We start from the raw sequence: 22,714 nt of genomic DNA, 5'->3' as shown, positions 1-22,714 counted from the left end.
GTTGTGAGTGTTTATTGAGCGAAAACACCTAAAACTCCACGTGGCTCCGGCAGGGGATGGTGGCGAACCCTGCTGTACTCTTCCACCACAACTTTCTCTCACTCTTTCTTCCTATTTCTGTTGTGCCTGTAATTCAAAGGGTCAGCCTTGTCACACTGTGTCAAGCTGAATATCCCCGAGAACTACATTAAGGGTACACGTGTCTGTGGAGTGCTCAGTCACTTGCACGTTAATTTCACAAGCAGGCTGTTCCGTTGATTGGATCAACTGGAACCCTCAACGTCGTAAGCGACGGAGTGCCAACAACAAACAAGAACTGTTTAAATATCAAACAATTTGGTGACAAGATATTTTTCTCTCACCATATCTTTATCCTACATCAACATATTAATATGGAGTGCACTAAATATATTTTCTCTCTATCTCCGATATTATTTATCTGAGAATTATTCCACACTATCTGGAATTATTATAAACTTTATTACAAACCAATGATGATGTCTCTAAGTAGCTGCGTGAACTAAACATATTAAATAATGAATGCATATGAGAGAGCCACGGCTAGAAAGTCTTCAGCAACTGATTTATTAGAGAGGATAAAAGTAATTTTAATGTTGTAATATTTCGAATTTTATAAGTTATAGTATGACGTTATATGACTTAAACATATTAAATTTGAAAAGACTATATATTTAATATATTTTTTATGGATTACATATAAATACAGTATTTGAAACAATACCCCAGGTTATAATTTGTGAAATAAAGAAATATTTCTGTAGAATTATCGTTTTAAACACTTTAGTAGTTTATATTAAAACTCTAAAGAACTTTATAGAAAAATCTTAAAATTCGAAAAAGGAAAAAAATTACTTTTAATTTTAAATGAAATACAATAAATGTTTATCCCTAAACAAAGTGAAACATAAATACTATAAATAAAATTAAAGAATTAAGAAACGCTATTGGTTTTATAAAAATGATGTTTACAGTTTGATAAAATATAAAAAAAATTTTTTTTTGTTCTGCTCTAATAATATTCAATAGTAGAAATATAGTACTTGGATGTCTCACTGACTGATAGATCGGGGCTCTGAGTATGGCAATGTACACATATATGTCATTATGCAGTTCTATTTCAAGATGTCTTGCCAATAGAGAAAGAACCGGTTTCTAACCTAGATCCAAGGCTCCTTCATAGGAATTTCAACATCAGGAACAGGGTATTTTTGTTCGTATGTATGTATATATGCAGATTTGTATGTTTTGCTTTATGTATGTCTTCCTGTGCATATAGTTGCATATCTAGACGTACTCTTTACTTTTTTATTTGTTTGTCATTTGACTGTGGCCATGCTGGAGCACCGCCTTTAGTCGAGCAAATCGACCCCAGGACTTATTCTTTGGAAGCCTAGTACTTATTCTATCGGTCTCTTTTGCCGAACCGCTAAGTTACGGGGAACATAAACACACCACCATCGGTTGTCAAGCGATGTTGGGGGGACAAGCAGACACACAAACACACACACATATATATATATATATATATATATATATATATAATTATTATAAATTAAAAGGGTAAAGGATTATCAATTTATTAATTAATAAATTAATTAACGATTAATAATTTTTACCAAGCCCATCGGTATGAAAGCACCATTATTGGTGGAGAACTTATTTAAAAGCTCGTATATATTTATAAAGCTCGTATATATTTATAAATATAATTATAATTATAATTAATTATATCTATCTATATATATATATATACATATATACGACAGTATTCTTTCAGTTTCTGTCTACCAAATCCACTCACAAGGCTTTGGTCGGCCCGAGGCTATAGTAGAAGACACTTGCCCAAGGTGCCATGCAGTGGGACTGAACCCAGAACCATGTGGTTGCACACAGCCACTCCTGCGCCTATATGCTCATATATATTTAAATGATAAACTTCTGGAAAGATTTTTACAGTTCCAGTGATGGATTGGATCTGTACACTTCGAATTCGCTTTCTCCTTTATGGTTCAAGTCTTATTGGACCCATTATTTTGCACAGGCGTTGCTGACTAATTTTCATCGACAGTGCTGCTATCTTTACACACTTTTATTCCATTCTAAAGTAGTGCGATGATGGGAAGGTGGCGAAATATGCTGATCTGACTGGTTGGCAGCCTGTAGTTAGTGATATACACGTAGATCTCCTTATCGTTCGAGACAGCGATGAGTTTTGGTTGCTGCATGGGTGTCTAAGCAGCTGAAATCGGGGGAGACTAGAGAGATTCTAGACAAGGTGAAGTCAAATTGCCTGTGCTTATCTATCTGATCAGTTTAGTGCGATTGACAGATGTCTGTCTTGTGCTCAGAAAATATAAAATCAAATGGATTATGAAATTTTTATGCCAGAATGCTAGACGACAAAAGTGAATTTAGAACTGAAAGACGTTCTATACTTGTTTCTCGCAAACTAAACCAATATACCTGAGACATAGCTGTTCTTTCAGAGATTCATTTGGAAGGTGATGAATAGTTTGAAGTGGTTACATGATTGTTTTCTTGGAAGAGGGAACCGAAGAAGGTGTGCAGGGAGCCTGCTGTTAGATTTGCAGTTGGATATGAATTCCACAAGAAGACAGATGAACTTATTATCCACATAAATCACCGATTGGTGACTATGGCTCAGCATTTATTCAATGATGGCCGAGCTGCTACCCGGGGACTTATTCTTTGTAAGCCTAATACTTATTCTATCAGTCTATTTTGCTGAACCGCTAAGTTACGGGGACGTAAACACACCAGCATCGGTTGTCAAGTGATGTTAGAGGGACAAACACAAACACATAAACATATACACACAGACACACACATATATACATATATACATATACACACACACACACACATACATATACATATATACGACGGGCTTCATTCAGTTTCCGTCTACCAAATCTACTCACAAGGCTTTGGTCGGCCCGAGGTTATAGTAGAAGACACTTGCCCAAGATGCCATGCAATGGGACTGAACCCGGAACCATGTGGTCGGTAAGCAAACTACTTACCACACATCCACTCCTGTGCCTATGTGTATACTTTTCTTCTTTTTTTTTATTATCCCATTACATGTAAACCCCCAGGTGTGCCTGTACCATCTTTTTTTCTGTTGTCATTCCATAGTGTTGGCATAGCTCCCAGTGTATATAGGTCCCAACTTTGTTATGTCTGTGGATATATTCCTTCTTAGCCAGGACTGGGAGGCCAGAGGCAATACGATATATTGTTTCTTCCCCGTTACCACATATTCTGCAGTTACTTGTATTTTATTTTCATTATGTATTTTTGGTGATTTCTGCTGAGGAGGTTTTGATCTTGTACTGTAATTCTTCTTCTTCTTCTTCTTCTTCTTCTTCTCCTTCTCCTTCTCCTTCTTCTTCTTCTTCTTCTTATAATAATAATAATAATAATAATAATACAGCTACAACAACATGTGGATGGTACTTAACTACAACAAATTTTAACCAAACAAAGCACTTCCAAACGCTGACCTGTTATTGGTGCTGGAGCAATTGCCGTAAGTGTTACAACTAATGGTCATAGTTTACCAATTGAAATGTATAGAAGGTGAAATGTAGGTACTCAACCACAATGTATATGGGGGAGACTGCCTAGAGTATAGCAGAAAGAATGGAAATACATTGGGACGAATTCTATGATAAGAAACATCAGTACACTGTCATTATACTAAGGATAAACATGACAGTTCGTTTTGAAACATCTATGATGCATCCTTATAGTAGGTATGGGAGATTACATTAATAAATGAATTGAAACCATTACTTAATTAAAAAAAAATACTGTTAAAATGTAGCAACTACAGCCATCACCTTAATGCATTAAACACAAATTTATGTGTATTGTGCATGTGTGCAACTAAATACTTTCTGTGTGTGGTCGAAATGGAGTTAATCAGTGGAGGATGGTGTGCACAATATGGAGTTTTACTGCATATTTGGCTTTGAGAAAAAATATGCTTTTTCACTAATGTTCACAACCTTACAAGAACTATATCAGTTAAGCAAATGCATGAAAACATAACTTAATCTGGACGCTATTTCAGAAAATTATCAACGTTCTCTTTGAGCATATAAAAGACAAATGTAGCTGGGATAAATTATTCTTTATTCTTTATTCATTATTCTTTATTCATTATTCTTTATCATTCTTTATTCATTATTCTTTAGTCATTATTCTTTATTCATTATTCTTTATTCTTTATTTATTATTCATTATTCATTCACAGGGGTTACATCATGTTCCAAGGTATGACCAGGAAGTTGAAGAATGACACCTACTGGGGAAGCTACAATGTACCGTGAGTAAAAGCCCCCTCTATTTGTAGGGCTTCTTCTTTTACTCTTTTGTTTGTTTCAGCCACTGGACTGTGGCCATTCTGGGGCATTGTCTCGAAAGGGTTTTTAGTTGAAAAAGTAGCAGCCCAGTATTTTTTATTTTTCAAGTCTGGTACTTATTCTATTAATCTCATTTGCCAAGCTGCTAAGTTGATCACATTGACCTCAGTGCGAAACTGGTACTTATTATTTAATCAACCCTGAAAGGATGAAAGGCAAACTCAACCTCGGCGGGAATTTGAACTCAGAATGTAGAGACGGATAGAAACCTGCAAAGTATTTTGCCCAGCGTGCTAACGGTTCTGCCAGCCTGCCACCTTCAATAATAACAACAACAACAACAACAACAACAACAATAATAATAATAATAATAATAATAATAATAATAATGGTGATGATGATGATAAATGCCCTGATGTAGTATCAGGCAGTGGCTCTCATGGCTTCTCATCTTAACTGATCGGAAGTGCTATCATATACATTGTTTTGTTTTGGTATAAAAAGATGGGTTACAGCAAATATTCTGCTTAATACCACAGATTTGCTTGTCAGTTGTTTGACTGTAACCAGTTGAGCATGTCCCTTGGTGGCTGACGATATGTGCATCTCTGATCACGAGCAGAAGTAGTGGGGGAGCATCATAGCCGTGTGTTGAGAGGAATTCTTTGGAAACCTCAATGTTTTGTTGAACATCCTTAAGCAACTCTTATTCAGGGACCTTTTGAGCAGGATGGGCTACACAACCCGAAGAAAATTCTAACCGGGCCCCACCTGCAAGGTCATGCACTTTTCATCTTGATATGAGATCACCATGTCACGCACATATGGTTGTGATGCATGTATCTGGTGTTCCCTTATCAGACAAATAGTGACTCTTGTGAATTTTCCAAAAATTGTCCCCGTACCATCACAAAAAATATTTTCAACTCAAATTCTGATACAATCAGAAAGTACACTTGAAAGTACATCTGAAGCATATTTGCAGGAAATTTGATTCAAAATTATCCATTTTTCTGGAAGTTATCAGGAAACAAAGTTGAGTGGGGTGCATATGTGGAGGTTTGCCAAATGAATAGTGAGGTAGATTTGTTGAACTAAAAACCCTTTGAGGTAGGGTCCCAGAATAGCTGCCATCCAATGAATGGATACAAATAAAGGGTGCATACATGTGTTTGTGTTCTGTGTCTGTGACTATGTGTGTTTCTGTGTGTGTGCGTGTGTCCGTGTGCATGCATCTGTGTGTATGTAACTGTGTGTACATCTGCATGTGTGTGTGTGTGTGTTCTGTGTCTGTGACTATGTGTGTTTCTGTGTGTGTGTGTGTGTCCGTGTGCATGCATCTGTGTGTATGTGACTGTGTGTACATCTGCATGTGTGTCTGTGTTCTGTGTCTGTGACTATGTGTGTTTCTGTGTGTGTGTGTGTGTCCGTGTGCATGCATCTGTGTGTATGTGACTGTGTGTACATCTGCATGTGTGTGTGTGTTCTGTGTCTGTGACTGTGTGTTTCTGTGTGTGTGTGAGTATCCGTGCGCATGCATCTGTGTATATGTGACTGTGTGTACGTCTGCATGTGTGTCTGTGTTCTGTGTCTGTGACTATGTGTGTTTCTCTGTGTGTGTGTGTGTGTGTCCGTGTGCATGCATCTGTGTGCATGCATCTGGACTGGCTCATGTGCGGGCAACAGATGAATTCTTTCGAGCGGGATCGTGCCAGAGTCCCTGGACTGGCTCATGTACGGGCGACACATGATATCTTTCAAGCGAGGTCGTTTCCGGTGCCCCTGGACTGGCTCATGTGCGGGCGCCACATGAAATCTGTCGAGCGGGATCGTTGCCAGTGCCCCTGGACTGGCTCTTGTGCGGGTGACACATGAGGCTTTTCGAGCGAGATCGTTGCCGGTGACCCTGGATTGGCTCATGTGCGGACGACAGATGAATTCTTTCGAGCGGGATCGTGCCAGAGCCCCTGGACTGGCTCATGTGCGGGCGACACATGATATCTTTCGAGCGAGATCGTTGCCGGTGCCCATGGACTGGCTCTTGTGCGGGTGACACATGAGGTTTTTCGAGCGAGATCGTTGCCGGTGCCCCTGGACTGGCTCATGTGCGGGCGACACATGAAATCGTTCAAGCGGGATCGTTGCCGGTGCCCCTGGGCCGGCTTGCGGTTGACAGCGAGATCGTTGCCGGTGCCCCCGGGCCGGCTTGCGGGTGACAATGAGGTTTTTCGAAGGGATCGCTGCCAGTGCCCCTGGACTGGCTCATGTGCGGGCGACACATGAAATCTTTCGAGCGGGATCGTTGCCAGTGCCCCTGGACTGGTTCATGTGCGGGCGACACATGATATCTTTCGTGCGAGATCGTTGCCAGTGCCCCTGGACTGGCTCTTGTGCCGGTGGCACGTGAGGTTTTTTTTCGAGCGAGATCGCAGCCGGTGCCCCTGCACTGGCTTATGTGCGGGTGACACATGAAATCTTTCGAGCGAGTTCGTTGCCAGTGCCCCTGGACTGGCTCTTGTGCGCGTGACACATAAAATGTTTCGAGCGAGATCGTTTGCCAGTGCAGCCGGACTGAATCATGTGCGGGCGTCACATGAAATCTTTCGAGCGGGATCGTTGCCAGTGCCCATGGACTGGCTCATGTGCGGGCGACACGTGATATCTTTCGATCGAGACCGTTGCCAGTGCCCCTGGACTGGCTCTGGTGGGGGTGACACATGAAATGTTTCGAGCGGGATTGTTGCCAGTGCCCATAGACTGGCTCATGTGCGGGAGACACATGAAATCTTTCGATCGAGACCGTTGCCAGTGCCCCTGGACTGGCTCTGTGCGGGTGACACATGAAATGTTTCGAGCGGGATTGTTGCCAGTGCCCATAGACTGGCTCATGTGCGGGAGACACATGAAATCTTTCGAGCAGGATCGATGCCAGTGCCCCTGGACTGGCTCATGTGCGGGCGACACTTAAAATCTTTCGAGCGGGATCGTTGCCAGTGCCCATTGACTGGTTCATGTGCGGGCGACACGTGCTATCTTTCGATCGAGACCGTTGCCAGTGCCCCTGGACTGGCTCTTGTGCGGGTGACACATGAAATGTTTCGAGCGGGATCGTTGCCAGTGCCAATAGACTGGCTCATTTGCGGGAGACACATGAAAGCTTTCGTGCGGGATCGATGCCAGTGCCCCTGGACTGGCTCATGTGCGGGCGACACTTAAAATCTTTCGAGCGGGATCGTTGCCAGTGCCCATAGACTGGCTCATGTGCGGGAGACACATGAAATCTTTCGAGCGGGATCGATGCCAGTGCCCATTGACTGGCTCATGTGCGGGCGACACGTGCTATCTTTCGATCGAGACCGTTGCCAGTACCCCTGGACAGGCTCTTGTGCGGCTGAGACATTAAATCTTTCGAGCGGGATCGCTGCCAGTGCCCCTGGACTGGCTCTTGTACGGGTGACACATGAAAGGTTTGAGCGGGTTCGTTGCGAGTGTCCCTGGACTGTCTCATGTGCGGGCGACAGATGAATTCTTTCGAGCGACATCGTTGCCAGTGCCCCTGGACTGGCCCTTGTGCGGGTGACACGTGAAATGTCTCGAGCGGGATCGTTGCCAGTGCCCATAGACTGGCTCATTTGCGGGAGACACATGAAATCTTTCGAGCGGGATCGCTGCCAGTGCCCCTGGACTGGCTCTTGTGCGGGTGACACATGAGGCTTTTTCGAGCGAGATCGTTGCCGGTGCCCCTCGGCCGGCTTGCGGGTGACAGTGAGATCGTTGCCGGTGACCCTGGGCCGAGCAGGATCGTTGCCGGTGCCGCTGGACTGGCTTATGTGCGGGTGACACATGAAATGTTCCGAGCGACTTCGTCGCCAGTGCCCCTGGACTGGCTCATGTGCGGGCGACATATGATATCTTTCGAGCGAGTTCGTTGCCAGTGCACCTGGACTGGCTCATGTGCGGGCGACATATGATATCTTTCGAGCGGGATAGTTTGCCAGTGCCCCCGGACTGGCTCATGTGCGGGTGATACATGAGGCTTTTTCGAGCGAGATCGTAGCCGGTGCCCCTGGACTGGCTCATGTGCGGGTGACACTAGAAATCGTTCAAGCGGGATCGTTGCCAGTGCCCCTGGACTGGCTCATGTGCGGACGACACATGATATCTTTCGTGCGACATCGTTGCCGGTGCCCCTAGACTGGCGCTTGTGCGGGTGACACATGAAATGTCTCGAGGAGGATCGTTGCCAGTGCCCATAGACTGGCTCATGTGCGGGCGACACATGAAATCTTTCGAGCGGGATCCCTGCCAGTGCCCCTGGACTGGCTCTTGTGCGGGTGACACATGAGGCTTTTTCGAGCGAGATCGTTGCCGGTGCCCCTGGACTGGCTCATGTGCGGGCGACACATGATATCTTTCGAGCGAGTTCGTTGCCAGTGCCCCTGGACTGTCTCTTGTGCGGGTGACACATGAAATGTTTCGAGCGGGATCGTATGCCAGTGCCCCCGGACTGGCTCATGTGCGGGCGACACATGAAATATTTCGAGCGGGATCGTTGCCAGTACCCCTGGACTGGCTCATGTGCGGGCGACACATGAAATCTTTCGAGCGGGATCGCTACCAGTGCCCCTGGATTGGCTCTTGTGCGGGCGACACATGAGGCTTTTTCGAGCGAGATCGTTGCCGGTGCCCCTGGACTGGCCCTTGTGCGGGTGACACATGAAATGTTTCGAGCGGAATCGTTACCAGTGCCCCTGGACTGGCTCATGTGCGGGCGACTCATGAATTTTTCGAGTGCGATGGTTGCCAGTGCCCCTGGACTGGCTCATGTGCGGGTGACACATGATATCTTTCGGGCGGGATCGTTGCCAGTGCCCCTGGGCTGGCTCTCGTGCGGACGACAGATATCGTTCGAGCGAGATCGTTGCCAGTGCCGATGGACTGGCTCTTGTGCGAGTGACACATGAATCCTTCGAGCGGGATAGTTGCCAGTGCCCCTGGACTGGCTCATGTACGGGTGACACATGAATTCTTTCGAGCGGGATCGTTGCCAGTGCCCCTGGACTGGCTCATGTGCGGGTGACACGTGAAATTTTTTTGAGCAGGGTCGTAGCCAGTGCCCCTGGACTGGCTCATGTGCGGGCGACACATGATATCTTTCGAGCGGGATCGTTCCCAGTGCCCCTGCACTGGCTCATGTGCGGGCGACACATGATATCTTTCGAGCGGGATTGATGCCGGTGCCCCTGGACTGTCTCTTGTGCGGGCGACACATGAAATCTTTCTAGCGAGATCGTTGCCGGTTCCCCTGGACTGGCTCTCGTGCTGGTGACATGTGAGGGTTTTTTTTTCGAGCGAGATCGCTGCCGGTGCCCATGGACTGGCTCATGTGCGTGTGACATGAAATCTTCCGAGCGGGATCGTACCAGTACCCCTGGACTGGCTCATGTGCGAGCGACACGTGAAATATTTCGAGCGGGATCGTTGCCAGTGCCCCTGGACTGCCTCATGTGAGGGCGACACATGAATTCTTTCGAGCGGGATCGTGCCATGACCCCTGGACTGGCTCATGTGCGGGCGACAGATGATATCTTTCGAGCGGGATCGTTCCCAGTGCCCCTGGACTGGCTCATGTGCGGGCGACACATGATATCTTTCGTGCGAGATCGTTGCCAGTGCCCCTCGACTGGCTCTTGTGCTGGTGACATGTGAGGTTTTTTTTTTCGAGCGTGATCGCTGCAGGTGCCCCTGGACTGGCTCATGTGCGGGTGACACATGAAATCTTCCGAGCGGGATCATACCAGTGCCCCCGGACTGGCTCATGTGCGGGCGACACATGATATCTTTCGAGCGGGATCGTTGCCAGTGCCCCTGGACTGGCTCATGTGCGGGCGACACGTGAAATCTTTCGAGCGGGATTGATGCCGGTGCCCCTGGACTGTCTCTTGTGCGGGCGACACATGAAATCTTTCTAGCGAGATCGTTGCCGGTTCCCCTGGGCTGACTTGCGGGTGACAATGAGGTTTTTCGAGCGAGGTCGTTGACGGTGCCCCCGGACTGGCTCATGTGCGGGCGAGGTCGTTGACGGTGCCCCCGGACTGGCTCATGTGCGGGCGACACATGAGATCTTTCGAGCGGGATCGTTGCCAGTGCCCCTGGACTGGCTCATGTGCGGGTGACACTTGAGGCTTTTTCGAGCGAGATCGTTTCCGGTGCCCCTGGACTGGTTCATGTGCGGGCGACACATGAATTCTTTCGAGCGGGATCGTTGCCAGTGCCCCTGGACTGGCTCATGTGCGGGTGACACTTGAGGCTTTTTCGAGCGAGATCGTTGCCGGTGCCCCTGGACTGGCTCATGTGCGGGTGACACGTGAAATTTTTTTGAGCAGGGTCGTAGCCAGTGCCCCTGGACTGGCTCATGTGCGGGCGACACATGATATCTTTCGAGCGGGATCGTTCCCAGTGCTCCTGCACTGGCTCTATGTGCAGGCGACACATGATATCTTTCGTGCGAGATCGTTGCCAGTGCCCCTGGACTGGCTCTCGTCCTGGTGACATGTGAGGTTTTTTTTTTTCGAGCGAGATCGCTGCCGGTGCCCATGGACTGGCTCACGTGCGGGTGACATGAAATCTTCCGAGCGGGATCGTACCAGTATCCCTGGACTGGCTCATGTGCGAGCGACACGTGAAATCTTTCGAGCGAGATCGTTGCCAGTGCCCCTGGACTGGCTCATGTGAGGGCAACACATGAATTCTTTCGAGCGGGATCGTGCCAGGACCCCTGGACTGGCTCATGTGCGGGCGACACATGATATCTTTCGAGCGGGATCGTTCCCAGTGCCCCTGGACTGGCTCATGTGCGGGCGACACATGATATCTTTCGTGCGAGATCGTTGCCAGTGCCCCTGGACTGGCTCTTGTGCGGGTGACACATGATATCTTTCGAGCGAGATCGTTCACAGTGCCCTTGGACTGGCTCATGTGCGGGCGACACATGATATCTTTCGAGCGAGATCGTTCACAGTGCCCTTGGACTGGCTCATGTGCGGGCGACACATGATATCTTTCGAGCGACATCGTTGCCAGTTTCCCTGGACTGGCCCTTGTGCGGGTGACACATGAGGCTTTTTAGAGCAAGATCGTTGCTGGTGCCCCTGGACTGACTCATGTGCGGGTGACACGTGAAATTTTTTCGAGCAGGGTCGTTGCCAGTGCCCCTGGACTGGCTCATGTGCGGGCGACACATGATATCTTTCGTGCGAGATCGTTGCCAGTGCCCCTGGACTGGCTCTTGTGCTGGTGACATGTGAGGTTTTTTTTTTCGAGCGAGATCCCTGCAGGTGCCCCTGGACTGGCTCATGTGCGGGTGACACATGAAATCTTCCGAGCGGGATCATACCAGTGCCCCCGGACTGGCTCATGTGCGGGCGACACATCATATCTTTCGAGCGGGATCGTTGCCAGTGCCCCTGGACTGGCTCATGTGCGGGCGACATGTGAAATCTTTCGAGCGGGATCGATGCCGGTGCCCCTGGACTGTCTCTTGTGCGGGCGACACATGAAATCTTTCTAGCGAGATCGTTGCCGGTTCCCCTGGGCTGACTTGCGGGTGACAATGAGGTTTTTCGAGCGAGGTCGTTGACGGTGCCCCCGGACTGGCTCATGTGCGGGCGACACATGAGATCTTTCGAGCGGGATCGTTGCCAGTGCCCCTGGACTGGCTTATCTGCGGCAGACACATGAAGTCTTTCGAGCAGGATCGATGCCAGTGCACCTGGAGTGGCTCATGTGCGGGCGACACATGAAATCTTTCGAGCGAGATCGTTGCCGGTGCCCCTGGGCTGGGTTGCGGGTGACAGCGAGATCGTTGCCGGTGCCCCTGGGCCGGCTTGCGGGTGACAATGAGGTCTATCGAGTGAGGTCATTTCCGGTGCCCCTGGACTGGCTCATGTGCGGGCGACACATGAAATCTTTCGAGCGGGATCGTTGCCAGTTCCCATGGACTGGCTCATGTGCGGGCGACACTTGATATATTTCAAGCGATTTCGTTGCCAGTTCCCTTGGACTGACTCTTGTGCGGGCGACACATGAAATCTTTCGAGCGGGATCGTTGCCAGTGCCCCTGGACTGGCTCATGTTCGGGCGACGCCCCTGGGCCGGCTCTTGTGTAGGTGACACATGAGGTTTTTTGAGCGAGATCGTTGCCGGTGCCCCTGGGCCGGCTCATGTGCGGGAGACACATGAAATTTTTCGAGCTGGATCGCTGGCAGTGCCCCTGGTCTGGCTCATGTGCGGGCAACACATGAAATCTTTCGAGCGGGATCGTTGCCAGTGCCACTGGACTGGCTCATGTGCGGGTGACACATGAATCTTTCGAGCGGGATCGTTGCCAGTGCCCCTGAACTGGCTCATGTGCGGGCGACACATGATATCTTTCGAGCGAGATCGTTCCCAGTGCCCCTGGACTGGCTCATGTGCGGGCGACACATGATATCTTTCGAGCAACATCGTTGCCAGTTTCCCTGGACTGGCCCTTGTGCGGGTGACACATGAGGCTTTTTCGAGCAAGATCGTTGCTGGTGCCCCTGGACTGACTCATGTGCGGGTGACACGTGAAATTTTTTCGAGCAGGGTCGTTGCCAGTGCCCCTGGACTGGCTCATGTGCGGGCGACACATGATATCTTTCGAGCGAGATCGTTGCCGGTGCCCCTGGACTGACTCTTGTGCGGGTGACACAAGAAATGTTTGAGCGGGTTCGTTGCCAGTGCTCCTGGACTGGCTCATGTGCGGGCGACGCCCCTGGTCCGGCTCTTGTGCGTTTGATACATGAGGTTTTTCGAGCAAGGTCGTTGCCAGTGACCCTGGACTGGCTCTTGTGCGGGCGACACATGAAGTTTTTCGAGCGAGATTGTTGCCGGTGGTCCTGGACTGGCTCGTGTGCGGGCGACACATGAAATGTTTCGAGCGAGATCGTTGCCGGTGGTCCTGGACTGGCTCGTGTGCGGGCGACACATGAAATGTTTCGAGCGAGATCGTTGCCGGTGCCCCTGGGCCGGCTCTTGTGCGGGTGACACATGAAATGTTTGAGCGGGTTCGTTGCCAGTGCCTCTGGACTGGCTCATGTGCGGGCGACGCCCCTGGGTCGGCTCTTGTGCGGGTGACACATGAGGTTTTTCGAGCAGGATCGTTGCCGGTGCCCCTGGACTGGCTCGTGTGCGGGCGACACATGGAATCTTTCGGGCGGGATCGTTGCCAGTGCCCCTGGGCTGGCTCTTGTGCGGGTGACACATGAAGTTTTTCGACCGAGATCGTTGCCGTTGCCCCTGGGCTGGCTCTTGTGCGGGTGACACATGAAATGCCTTGAGCGAGACGGGATCGTTGCCACTGCCCCTGGACTGGCTCATGTGCGGACGACACATGAAGTCTTTCGAGCAGGATCGTTGCCACTGCCCCTGGATTGGCTCATGTGCGGGCGACACATGAAATCTTCCGAGTGGGATCGTTGCCGGTGCCCCTGGGCTGGCTCTTGTGCGGATGACACATGAGGTTTTTCGAGCGAGATCTTTGCCAGTGCCCCTGGACTGGCTCTGGTGCTGGTGACACATGAAACTTGTTCGAACGAGATCGTTGCCGGTGCCGCTGAACTGGCTCTTGTGTGGGGTTCTTGGATTTTTCGAGCAGGATCGTTGCTGGTGCCCCTGGGCTGGCTATTGTGCTGGTGACACATGAGTTTTCTTGAGCGAGATGAGCGTGGCCTATACCAGTACCGCCTGACTGGCCTTTGTGCGGGTGACACGTAAAAGCACCTACTACACTCTCTGAGTGGTTGGCTTTAGGAAGGGCATCCAGCTGTAGAAACACTGCCAAATCAGATTGGAACCTGGTGTAGCCATCTGGTTTCACCAGTCCTCAGTCAAATCGTCCAACCCATGCTAGCATGGAAAGCGGACGTTAAACGACGACGACAATACGTACAGACACATATATATATATATATATATATATATATATATACCGCCTGACTGGCCTTTGTAGGATTTTCGAGCGAGATCGTTGCCAGTGCCCCTGGACTGGCTCTTGTGCGGGTGGCACATAAAAGACACCATTTTGAGCGTGGCCGTTTTCGTGCGGGTGACATGTAAAAGCACCCACTACACTCTTTGAGTGGTTGGCGTTAGGAAGGGCATCCAGCTGTAGAAACTTTGCCAAATTAGATTGGAGCCTGGTTTTGCCATCCGGTTTCACCAGTCCTCAGTCAAATCGTCCAACCCATGCTAGCATGGAAGGCGGACGTTAAACGACGATGATGATGATGATGATGATACACATACATATATCATCATCATAGTTTAACGTCCGCTTTCCATGTTAGCATGGGTTGGATGATTTGACTGAGGACTGGCGAACCAGATGGCTGCACCAGGCTCCAATCTGATTTGGCAGTGTTTCTACAGCTGGATGCCCTTCCTACCGCCAACCACTCAGAGAGTGTAGTGGGTGCTTTTTACGTGCCACCGGCACAAAGGCCAGTCAGGTGGTACTTTCAACAGCCACGCTCAAAAACAAAATATATATATATATATATATATATATATTGTTCTTTGCCAGGTACAACAATTACAAGGAGGATCCGCTATCCATGTGTGAATGGGAACCCCCTGAGAATGCCGAGCTCGCAATCTCTGCCCGATCGGATTTGAACCCACAGAATGGCACCTACCGTTTCAAGTTTCTAGGACACCGTGCTCATGGAGGTATTGACATGAAGGTAAGGTTTTTTTTTTATGCTGTTGTCTTTACTGAGGATGGGGGTGAGGTGGGCGATCAGTCTTGGGGGGGGGGGAAGAAAGATGGCTGTGTGAATTGACGTTGTAATAGTAATAGTCGTGGTGGTGGTGGTGGTGAGGATGCTAGTGGTACTGGTAGTAGTATTGGTGGGAGAGGTAGTACCAGTAGTAGTGGCATTGTTGGTGGTGATGGGAATGGTGGCAGTAGTAGTAGTAGTAGCAACGATAGTAATCTATTAGTGTGTCTCTCTCTCACTGATCCAGTAGTAGTAGTAGTAGTAATCTATTAGTGTATGTCTCTCTCACTAATCCAGTAGTAGTAGTAGTAATCTATTACTGTATGTCTCTCTCACTAATCCATTATTCTAATCTGTCTATCTGTCTCTCTTTAATCTATTACTCTGTCTGCCTGTCTCTCCCTTCCTCCCTCTCTCTCTCTCTCTCTCTCTCTCTCACTAATTTATTGCTCTGTCTGTCTGTCTCTTTCTTTGTCTCTCTAATCCATTACTCCGTCTGTCTCTCTCTCAAACACAAATCTATCACTCTGTTTGTCTCTCTTTAACTAATCTATTAATCTGTCTGTCTGTCTCTCTAATCTATTACTCTGTCTGTCTCTATCTCTCTCATTAATCCATTACTCTGTCTTGCTTTCTCTCTCTCTAATCCATTACTCTATCTCTTTGTCTCTCTCTCTCACTAATCCATTATTCTAATCTGTCTATCTGTCTCTCTTTAATCTATTACTGTCTGCCTGTCTCTCTCTCTCTCTCTCTCTCTCTCTCCAATCCATTACTCTGTCAGTCTGTCTGTCTCTCTCTCTGTTCCATTACTATCTGTATATCTGTCTCTCTTTCACTAATCCATTACTCTGTCTCCCTCTCTCTTTTATCCAGTTGACCAATTCCAGTCTTATCAAGAGCCTCAGTTTTGTAGCCATCGCAGGATGATGTTCCTATCTTTCAGTGGAGTACAACATCCTTCAATGAAACAGTACCTCATTTCGGACAACCAGACATCTTTAAATTCCCACCTTACCTTTTCGGAGATGATGTCAAACCATTTTATCGAGATCAATGAAGAGTCTTACAACAGCCCCCCCCCCCCACAACATCACACTCCAACACCACTCCACAATGCACTGTACACAACCCACATTACACTTCAGCTGACATCCCACTTCCCACAACACAGAAAACAGTCCAACGCCACTCCACAATACACTGCACGCAATCCCCCACCACACCCCAAAAATGGATGATTTTCGTGACAAATATGAAATATAAAATAAATATGTAACAAACAAAAAAAAATATAACAAAAAGAATCTAAACCAAATGTGTTTTATTTGGAAACAAAATAATAGTAATAATAATAATATTGATGGTCATTCCTGTTTATTTTGACATATAAGTGTTTGTTTGAAAGAAAAGAATTTTGAAAAAAAAGGGGGAGAAAAAATAAAAAATGCTGTTTCTATTTGCAATGATTGCCTGAAGGTAATTTTAGTCCAGGAATAGATTTTGCTATGAAGTGGCAACGGGGACATTGATGATTTTAATCTTGCCTTGAATTGGGTGAATAATTGCAGGATATAATACTTCTTGTTTTCTTTTTCTTCAACTCAAATTAATAAGACATCATCAAAGGTATTTTTGTAACTGTTAGTTGGGTTTCATATAAAATTTTATCCTATGATACTCATAAAACTTTTTTAATTGTCATATTTTCATATTTTAATTACTGGTAATAGCAAGTTACTAATTTGATATGAAGTATCTTTATTAGAAATCTAACTTTTTGGACCCCCCCAAAAAGTTCAAAATGTTTTACTTAAACTAATTTTTCTCACATTATATATATATATATATATATATATATGTGTGTGTGTGTGTGTGTGTATGTTTGTGTGTCTGTGTTTGCCCCTTCCCCCCAACATTGCTTGACAACCGATGCTGGTGTATTTACATCCCCGTAACTTAGCGATTCGTCAAAAGAGACAACTTTGAAACCGAGAGATGCACATGGATTTTATTGATTGAAAAAACAAAAGCCAGTCTTTAAATGTACACCATGGTACACTATACCGAATTATGGAATGGAAGAAAATATTCTGGGTGGGGGCAGGATAGGAAAATGTGGATTTAACCTTTGAGGAGAAATTTGGTAATTTAATGAAACAAATCTAATCTCGCAAAAACGAAATATATTTTAATTAAAATGTATACATAGGCTCTTGCTAAGCTTTCTTACCAGAATAGCCTGGTACTTATTTTGTGTCTTTCATGAGGATGTAAACACCAACACCAGTTGTCAAGTAGTTGCGGGGGGGGGGGGGGGACAAACACAGACACACAAACACACACACATATATATATATATCTATACATATATATAGTATACTCTGTAAAGTGATTGACATCAAGAAGGGCATCCAGCCATAGAAATCTACCAAAACAGACAACTGGAATCTGGTGCAGCTCTCCAGCCTTGTCAGCTCCTGACAAATCATCTAACCCCTGCCAGCATGGAAATAAGACGTAAGACGATGATGATATATAACATCCATGTTTTATCATAAGATCCTTTATTGTTAATTCATTCTAATCCTTATTTTACTATTTTCCATCATTCTCTCTCTTCTTCAGGTGTTCCTGTTTCTAGGTTGTCTTGGAGTCACGTTTATGGTTGCATTTTCGGCTTCGATGGCATTTGAAGCTCCGATGTTAGGTTTAGAAAAAGTATTATTGCAGAAATTAAAGATTAGAAAATAACAAAATTAATCTTGTTTGTTAATATTTTATTTCCTTATTGTTATTATTATTATTGAGAGAACAGCGCATGTCATCAGTGACACTGGGGTACATCTAGCAGATCACCTGCGATGAACCAACATCCTATCCAGGAGAAATGAATCCAGGAAACCAGCCATTATGAACCAGACATGGCTTCAGAAGGAACAAACAGCAACAACAACAGTCTTACCAATAAAGAAAATATTTAAATATCTAAATTTTAACATTGTTTTTGACGGTAAAAGTCACTTTGTCTGTTAAATGGTGGTTTAGGTTTCACTTCCTACCCAGTTTAAAATTATTATTTTTTTTTATTAACTTAAATTGTATTATGTGTGTGTGTGTGTTACCAAATTTCATAGGTTTCCCTTAATTACAAATAATTGAAATAACTTTAAATATCTTAATTTTCAAGTTAATATTGTTGCTGCGTCGGTGGTCTCATAGGTAGAGGTGTTTGGAAGTAGTAACATGGCACCGAGGTGAAGGTTTCAAATCTGTGCCAGATATTATAGGGGTTCTTATTTAACATTTTAATTTTTTTCCCTAGAGATTAAAAAAAAAAAGTGAAAAATTTTCATAAGACACCTTAGTGCAGGTCCTGGGTGATATTGAACCCTGCCCAGGAAGTTATTGGTGTCTATATATGCCTTTACCCACAAGACCACCAAGACACCAACAGAAATGTAATTAAAAAATGACATATTTAAACCTATCTTAGCTGAAGATCAATATAAAGGGTTGCCAATTTACATTAATAAAAGAAAAAATGATAATTTCAAACTGGGTAGGAATTCAAACCATTTAAGACTAGTATCATTCTTTCTCTCTTTCCCACTCTCTGTATATAAAGATATATATAATATATAAATGTATAATATATAAATACACACACACACACACAAACATATGTAAATTATATATATATATATATAAGTATATATATATAATATATATATATTTCATGCTTATTTCTAGCACAATTTACGAACTTTGTAACATTTTCGTTATTGGTGCGAAATTCCTTTCATGATTTCATGTCACTTATTAGCTAAAATCCAAAAATTTTGACTTCAAAAGACTATTGGTGATTTCAGGCTTATTTCTAGCACAATTTATGAACTTTGTAACAAAGTTACATTTGAGGGTTATCTCCCTTTATACCTCAGCCACCACTTTGTTTAATATGTATGTTATTGTTTTAATTTGCTAGAAAGAGCAGCGAAAATCTTTTTTAAACGACGCCCTATATTGATAATTGATAATTAATTTGTATATTTATATATATAAAGTAGTTGAATACAGTCAACTTAATGTGACAGTCCCAAAATATATATATATGTATATATATGTATAGACAGGGCCGGCCTTGAACCAATTGGACAGATTTTTCCACATCAGACCTCGACATTTTATTTTTAAAAAAGTTAAAAAAACATACTTTCTACCGAAATTAAGTTTCTTTGGGATGTTAAATTTCTTCCCGACTTTTGCCAGAATATTTTTAACAGGGGTTGTTTATTTAGATCTAGTTTAAATTTATAGTTTAATAAAAACTCAACTCGATTTTGGTGAGAAATAATGTTTTTCCTTAGATTATATCGAAAATGTGGTGTAAAACATTTTCTCTCCCTTTTAAATAAATTCAAAGGTAGCCGGTCCTCGACGCGCTTGTTTAGTATGCTAGAAATAGCAGTTATTAGGCGTTAAAAAAAAAAAAACAGCCATTACTCTGATCTCCTTATACGCAACCAATGGAGAAAAAAGTCCTTTGCAGTAATACTAGGAGCAGAGATTAGTTGATGACACACGGAGAAAAAAAAAGGAAAGCATGGAAAATATATAACTCTGAGGTGAGTGGGGATGGATTTCCGTGGGTCCCTACCACTCCGATTTCGGTGGGGAAAAGTCATTTGCGGTATATTAGGAGAGGAGATTAGTTGATAGCACAAGACAAAAGAAAAAAAACTAGGGGAAAAACATTTCTCACCAAGATCGAGTTGTGTGTTATTAAACTAGATCTAAATAAACAACTCCTGTTAAAAATATTCTGGCATAAATCGGCAAGAAATTTAACATCCCAAAGAAACTTAATTTCGGTAGAAAGTATGTTTTTTTTTTAACTTAAAAAAAAAATTAAATGTCGAGATCCGATGTGGAAAAATCGGTCCAAATGATTCAAAGCCGCCCCTGTATTTATATATACATATATATATATTTTTGGGGTGACTGTCAGATTAAGTTGACAGTATACAACTACTTTATATATATAAATATATATATCAATCATAAATTATCAATATAGAGCGTCGTTTAAAAAAGATTTTCGCTGCTCTTTCTAGCAAATTTAAACAATAACATACACATTGAACAAAGCGGTCGCTGAGGTATAAAGGGAGGTAACCCTCAAATATAAGGTTATCTCCCTTTATACCTCAGCCACCACTTTGTTTAAAGTGTATGTTATTGTTTTAATTTGCTAGAAAGAGCAGCGAAAATCTTTTTTAAACGACGTCCTATATTGATAATTGATAATTAATTTGTATATTTATATATATAAAGTAGTTGTATACAGTCAACGTAATGTGACAGTCCCAAAATATATATATATATATGTATATATATAGACAGGGCCGGCCTTGAACCAATTGGACAGAATTTTCCACATCAGACCTCGACATTTTATTTTTAAAAAAGTGAAAAAAACATACTTTCTACCGAAATTAAGTTTCTTTGGGATGTTAAATTTCTTCCCGACTTTTGCCAGAATATTTTTAACAGGGGTTGTTTATTTAGATCTAGTTTAAATTTATAGTTTAATAAAAACTCAACTCGATTTTGGTGAGAAATAATGTTTTTCCTTAGATTATATCGAAAATGTGGTGTAAAATATTTTCTCTACCTTTTAAATAAATTCAAAGGTAGCCGGTCCTCGACGCGCTTGTTTAGTATGCCAGAAACAGCAGTTATTAGGCGTAAGGAAAAACAGCCACTACTCTGATCTCCTTATACGCAACCAATGGAGAAAAAAGTCCTTTGCAGTAATACTAGGAGCAGAGATTAGTTGATGACACACGGAGGAAAAAAAAAGGAAAGCATGGAAAATATATAACTCTGAGGTGAGTAGGGATGGATTTCCGTGGGTCCCTACCACTCCGATTTCGGTGGGGAAAAGTCATTTGCGGTATATTAGGAGAGGAGATTAGTTGATAGCACAAGACAAAAGAAAAAAAACTAGGGGAAAAACATTTCTCACCAAGATCGAGTTGTGTGTTATTAAACTAGATCTAAATAAACAACCCCTGTTAAAAATATTCTGGCATAAATCGGCAAGAAATTTAACATCCCAAAGAAACTTAATTTCGGTAGAAAGTATGTTTTTTTTAACTTAAAAAAAAAATTAAATGTCGAGATCCGATGTGGAAAAATCGGTCCAAATGATTCAAAGCCGCCCCTGTATTTATATATACATATATATATATTTTTGGGGTGACTGTCAGATTAAGTTGACAGTATACAACTACTTTATATATATAAATATATATATCAATCATAAATTATCAATATAGAGCGTCGTTTAAAAAAGATTTTCGCTGCTCTTTCTAGCAAATTTAAACAATAACATACACTTTGAACAAAGCGGTCGCTGAGGTATAAAGGGAGGTAACCCTCAAATATAAGGTTATCTCCCTTTATACCTCAGCCACCACTTTGTTTAAAGTGTATGTTATTGTTTTAATTTGCTAGAAAGAGCAGCGAAAATCTTTTTTAAACGACGTCCTATATTGATAATTGATAATTAATTTGTATATTTATATATATAAAGTAGTTGTATACAGTCAACGTAATGTGACAGTCCCAAAAAATATATATATATATGTATATATATAGACAGGGCCGGCCTTGAACCAATTGGACAGAATTTTCCACATCAGACCTCGACATTTTATTTTTAAAAAAGTGAAAAAAACATACTTTCTACCGAAATTAAGTTTCTTTGGGATGTTAAATTTCTTCCCGACTTTTGCCAGAATATTTTTAACAGGGGTTGTTTATTTAGATCTAGTTTAAATTTATAGTTTAATAAAAACTCAACTCGATTTTGGTGAGAAATAATGTTTTTCCTTAGATTATATCGAAAATGTGGTGTAAAATATTTTCTCTACCTTTTAAATAAATTCAAAGGTAGCCGGTCCTCGACGCGCTTGTTTAGTATGCCAGAAACAGCAGTTATTAGGCGTAAGGAAAAACAGCCACTACTCTGATCTCCTTATACGCAACCAATGGAGAAAAAAGTCCTTTGCAGTAATACTAGGAGCAGAGATTAGTTGATGACACACGGAGGAAAAAAAAAGGAAAACATGGAAAATATATAACTCTGAGGTGAGTGGGGATGGATTTCCGTGGGTCCCTACCACTCCGATTTCGGTGGGGAAAAGTCATTTGCGGTATATTAGGAGAGGAGATTAGTTGATAGCACAAGACAAAAGAAAAAAAACTAGGGGAAAAACATTTCTCACCAAGATCGAGTTGTGTGTTATTAAACTAGATCTAAATAAACAACCCCTGTTAAAAATATTCTGGCATAAATCGGCAAGAAATTTAACATCCCAAAGAAACTTAATTTCGGTAGAAAGTATGTTTTTTTTAACTTTAAAAAAAAATTAAATGTCGAGATCCGATGTGGAAAAATCGGTCCAAATGATTCAAAGCCGCCCCTGTATT

At 43.9% G+C, this 22,714-nt stretch overlaps 1 protein-coding gene across 4 annotated transcripts in view; it reads left to right on the top strand.

Moving 5' to 3' along the window:
* Positions 1-16,906, top strand: part of LOC106867063 (metabotropic glutamate receptor 8) — a 132,143-nt gene extending 115,237 nt beyond the window's left edge. The window contains exons 3-5 of one of the 4 annotated variants that reach the window (XR_016239164.1): positions 4,304-4,375; positions 15,019-15,178; positions 16,091-16,906. Coding sequence is in view for 2 of the 4 variants with exons in the window: in XM_089346029.1 (XP_089202155.1) it covers positions 4,304-4,348 (45 nt within the window). In the remaining 2 variants the exon portion in view is untranslated. The remainder of the gene's footprint in view (positions 1-4,303; positions 4,376-15,018; positions 15,179-16,090) is intronic. The other 3 variants (XR_016239163.1, XM_089346029.1, XM_089346028.1) reach the window with 3 other exon arrangements.
* Positions 16,907-22,714: the final 5,808 nt, after the last annotated feature.

The sequence above is a fragment of the Octopus bimaculoides genome, chromosome 30 (assembly GCF_046866305.1).
Source record: "Octopus bimaculoides isolate indiv1 chromosome 30, ASM4686630v1, whole genome shotgun sequence".
NCBI classification, from domain to species: Eukaryota; Metazoa; Mollusca; class Cephalopoda; order Octopoda; family Octopodidae; genus Octopus; species Octopus bimaculoides.
This window is presented reverse-complemented; position numbering and strand designations above follow the sequence as displayed.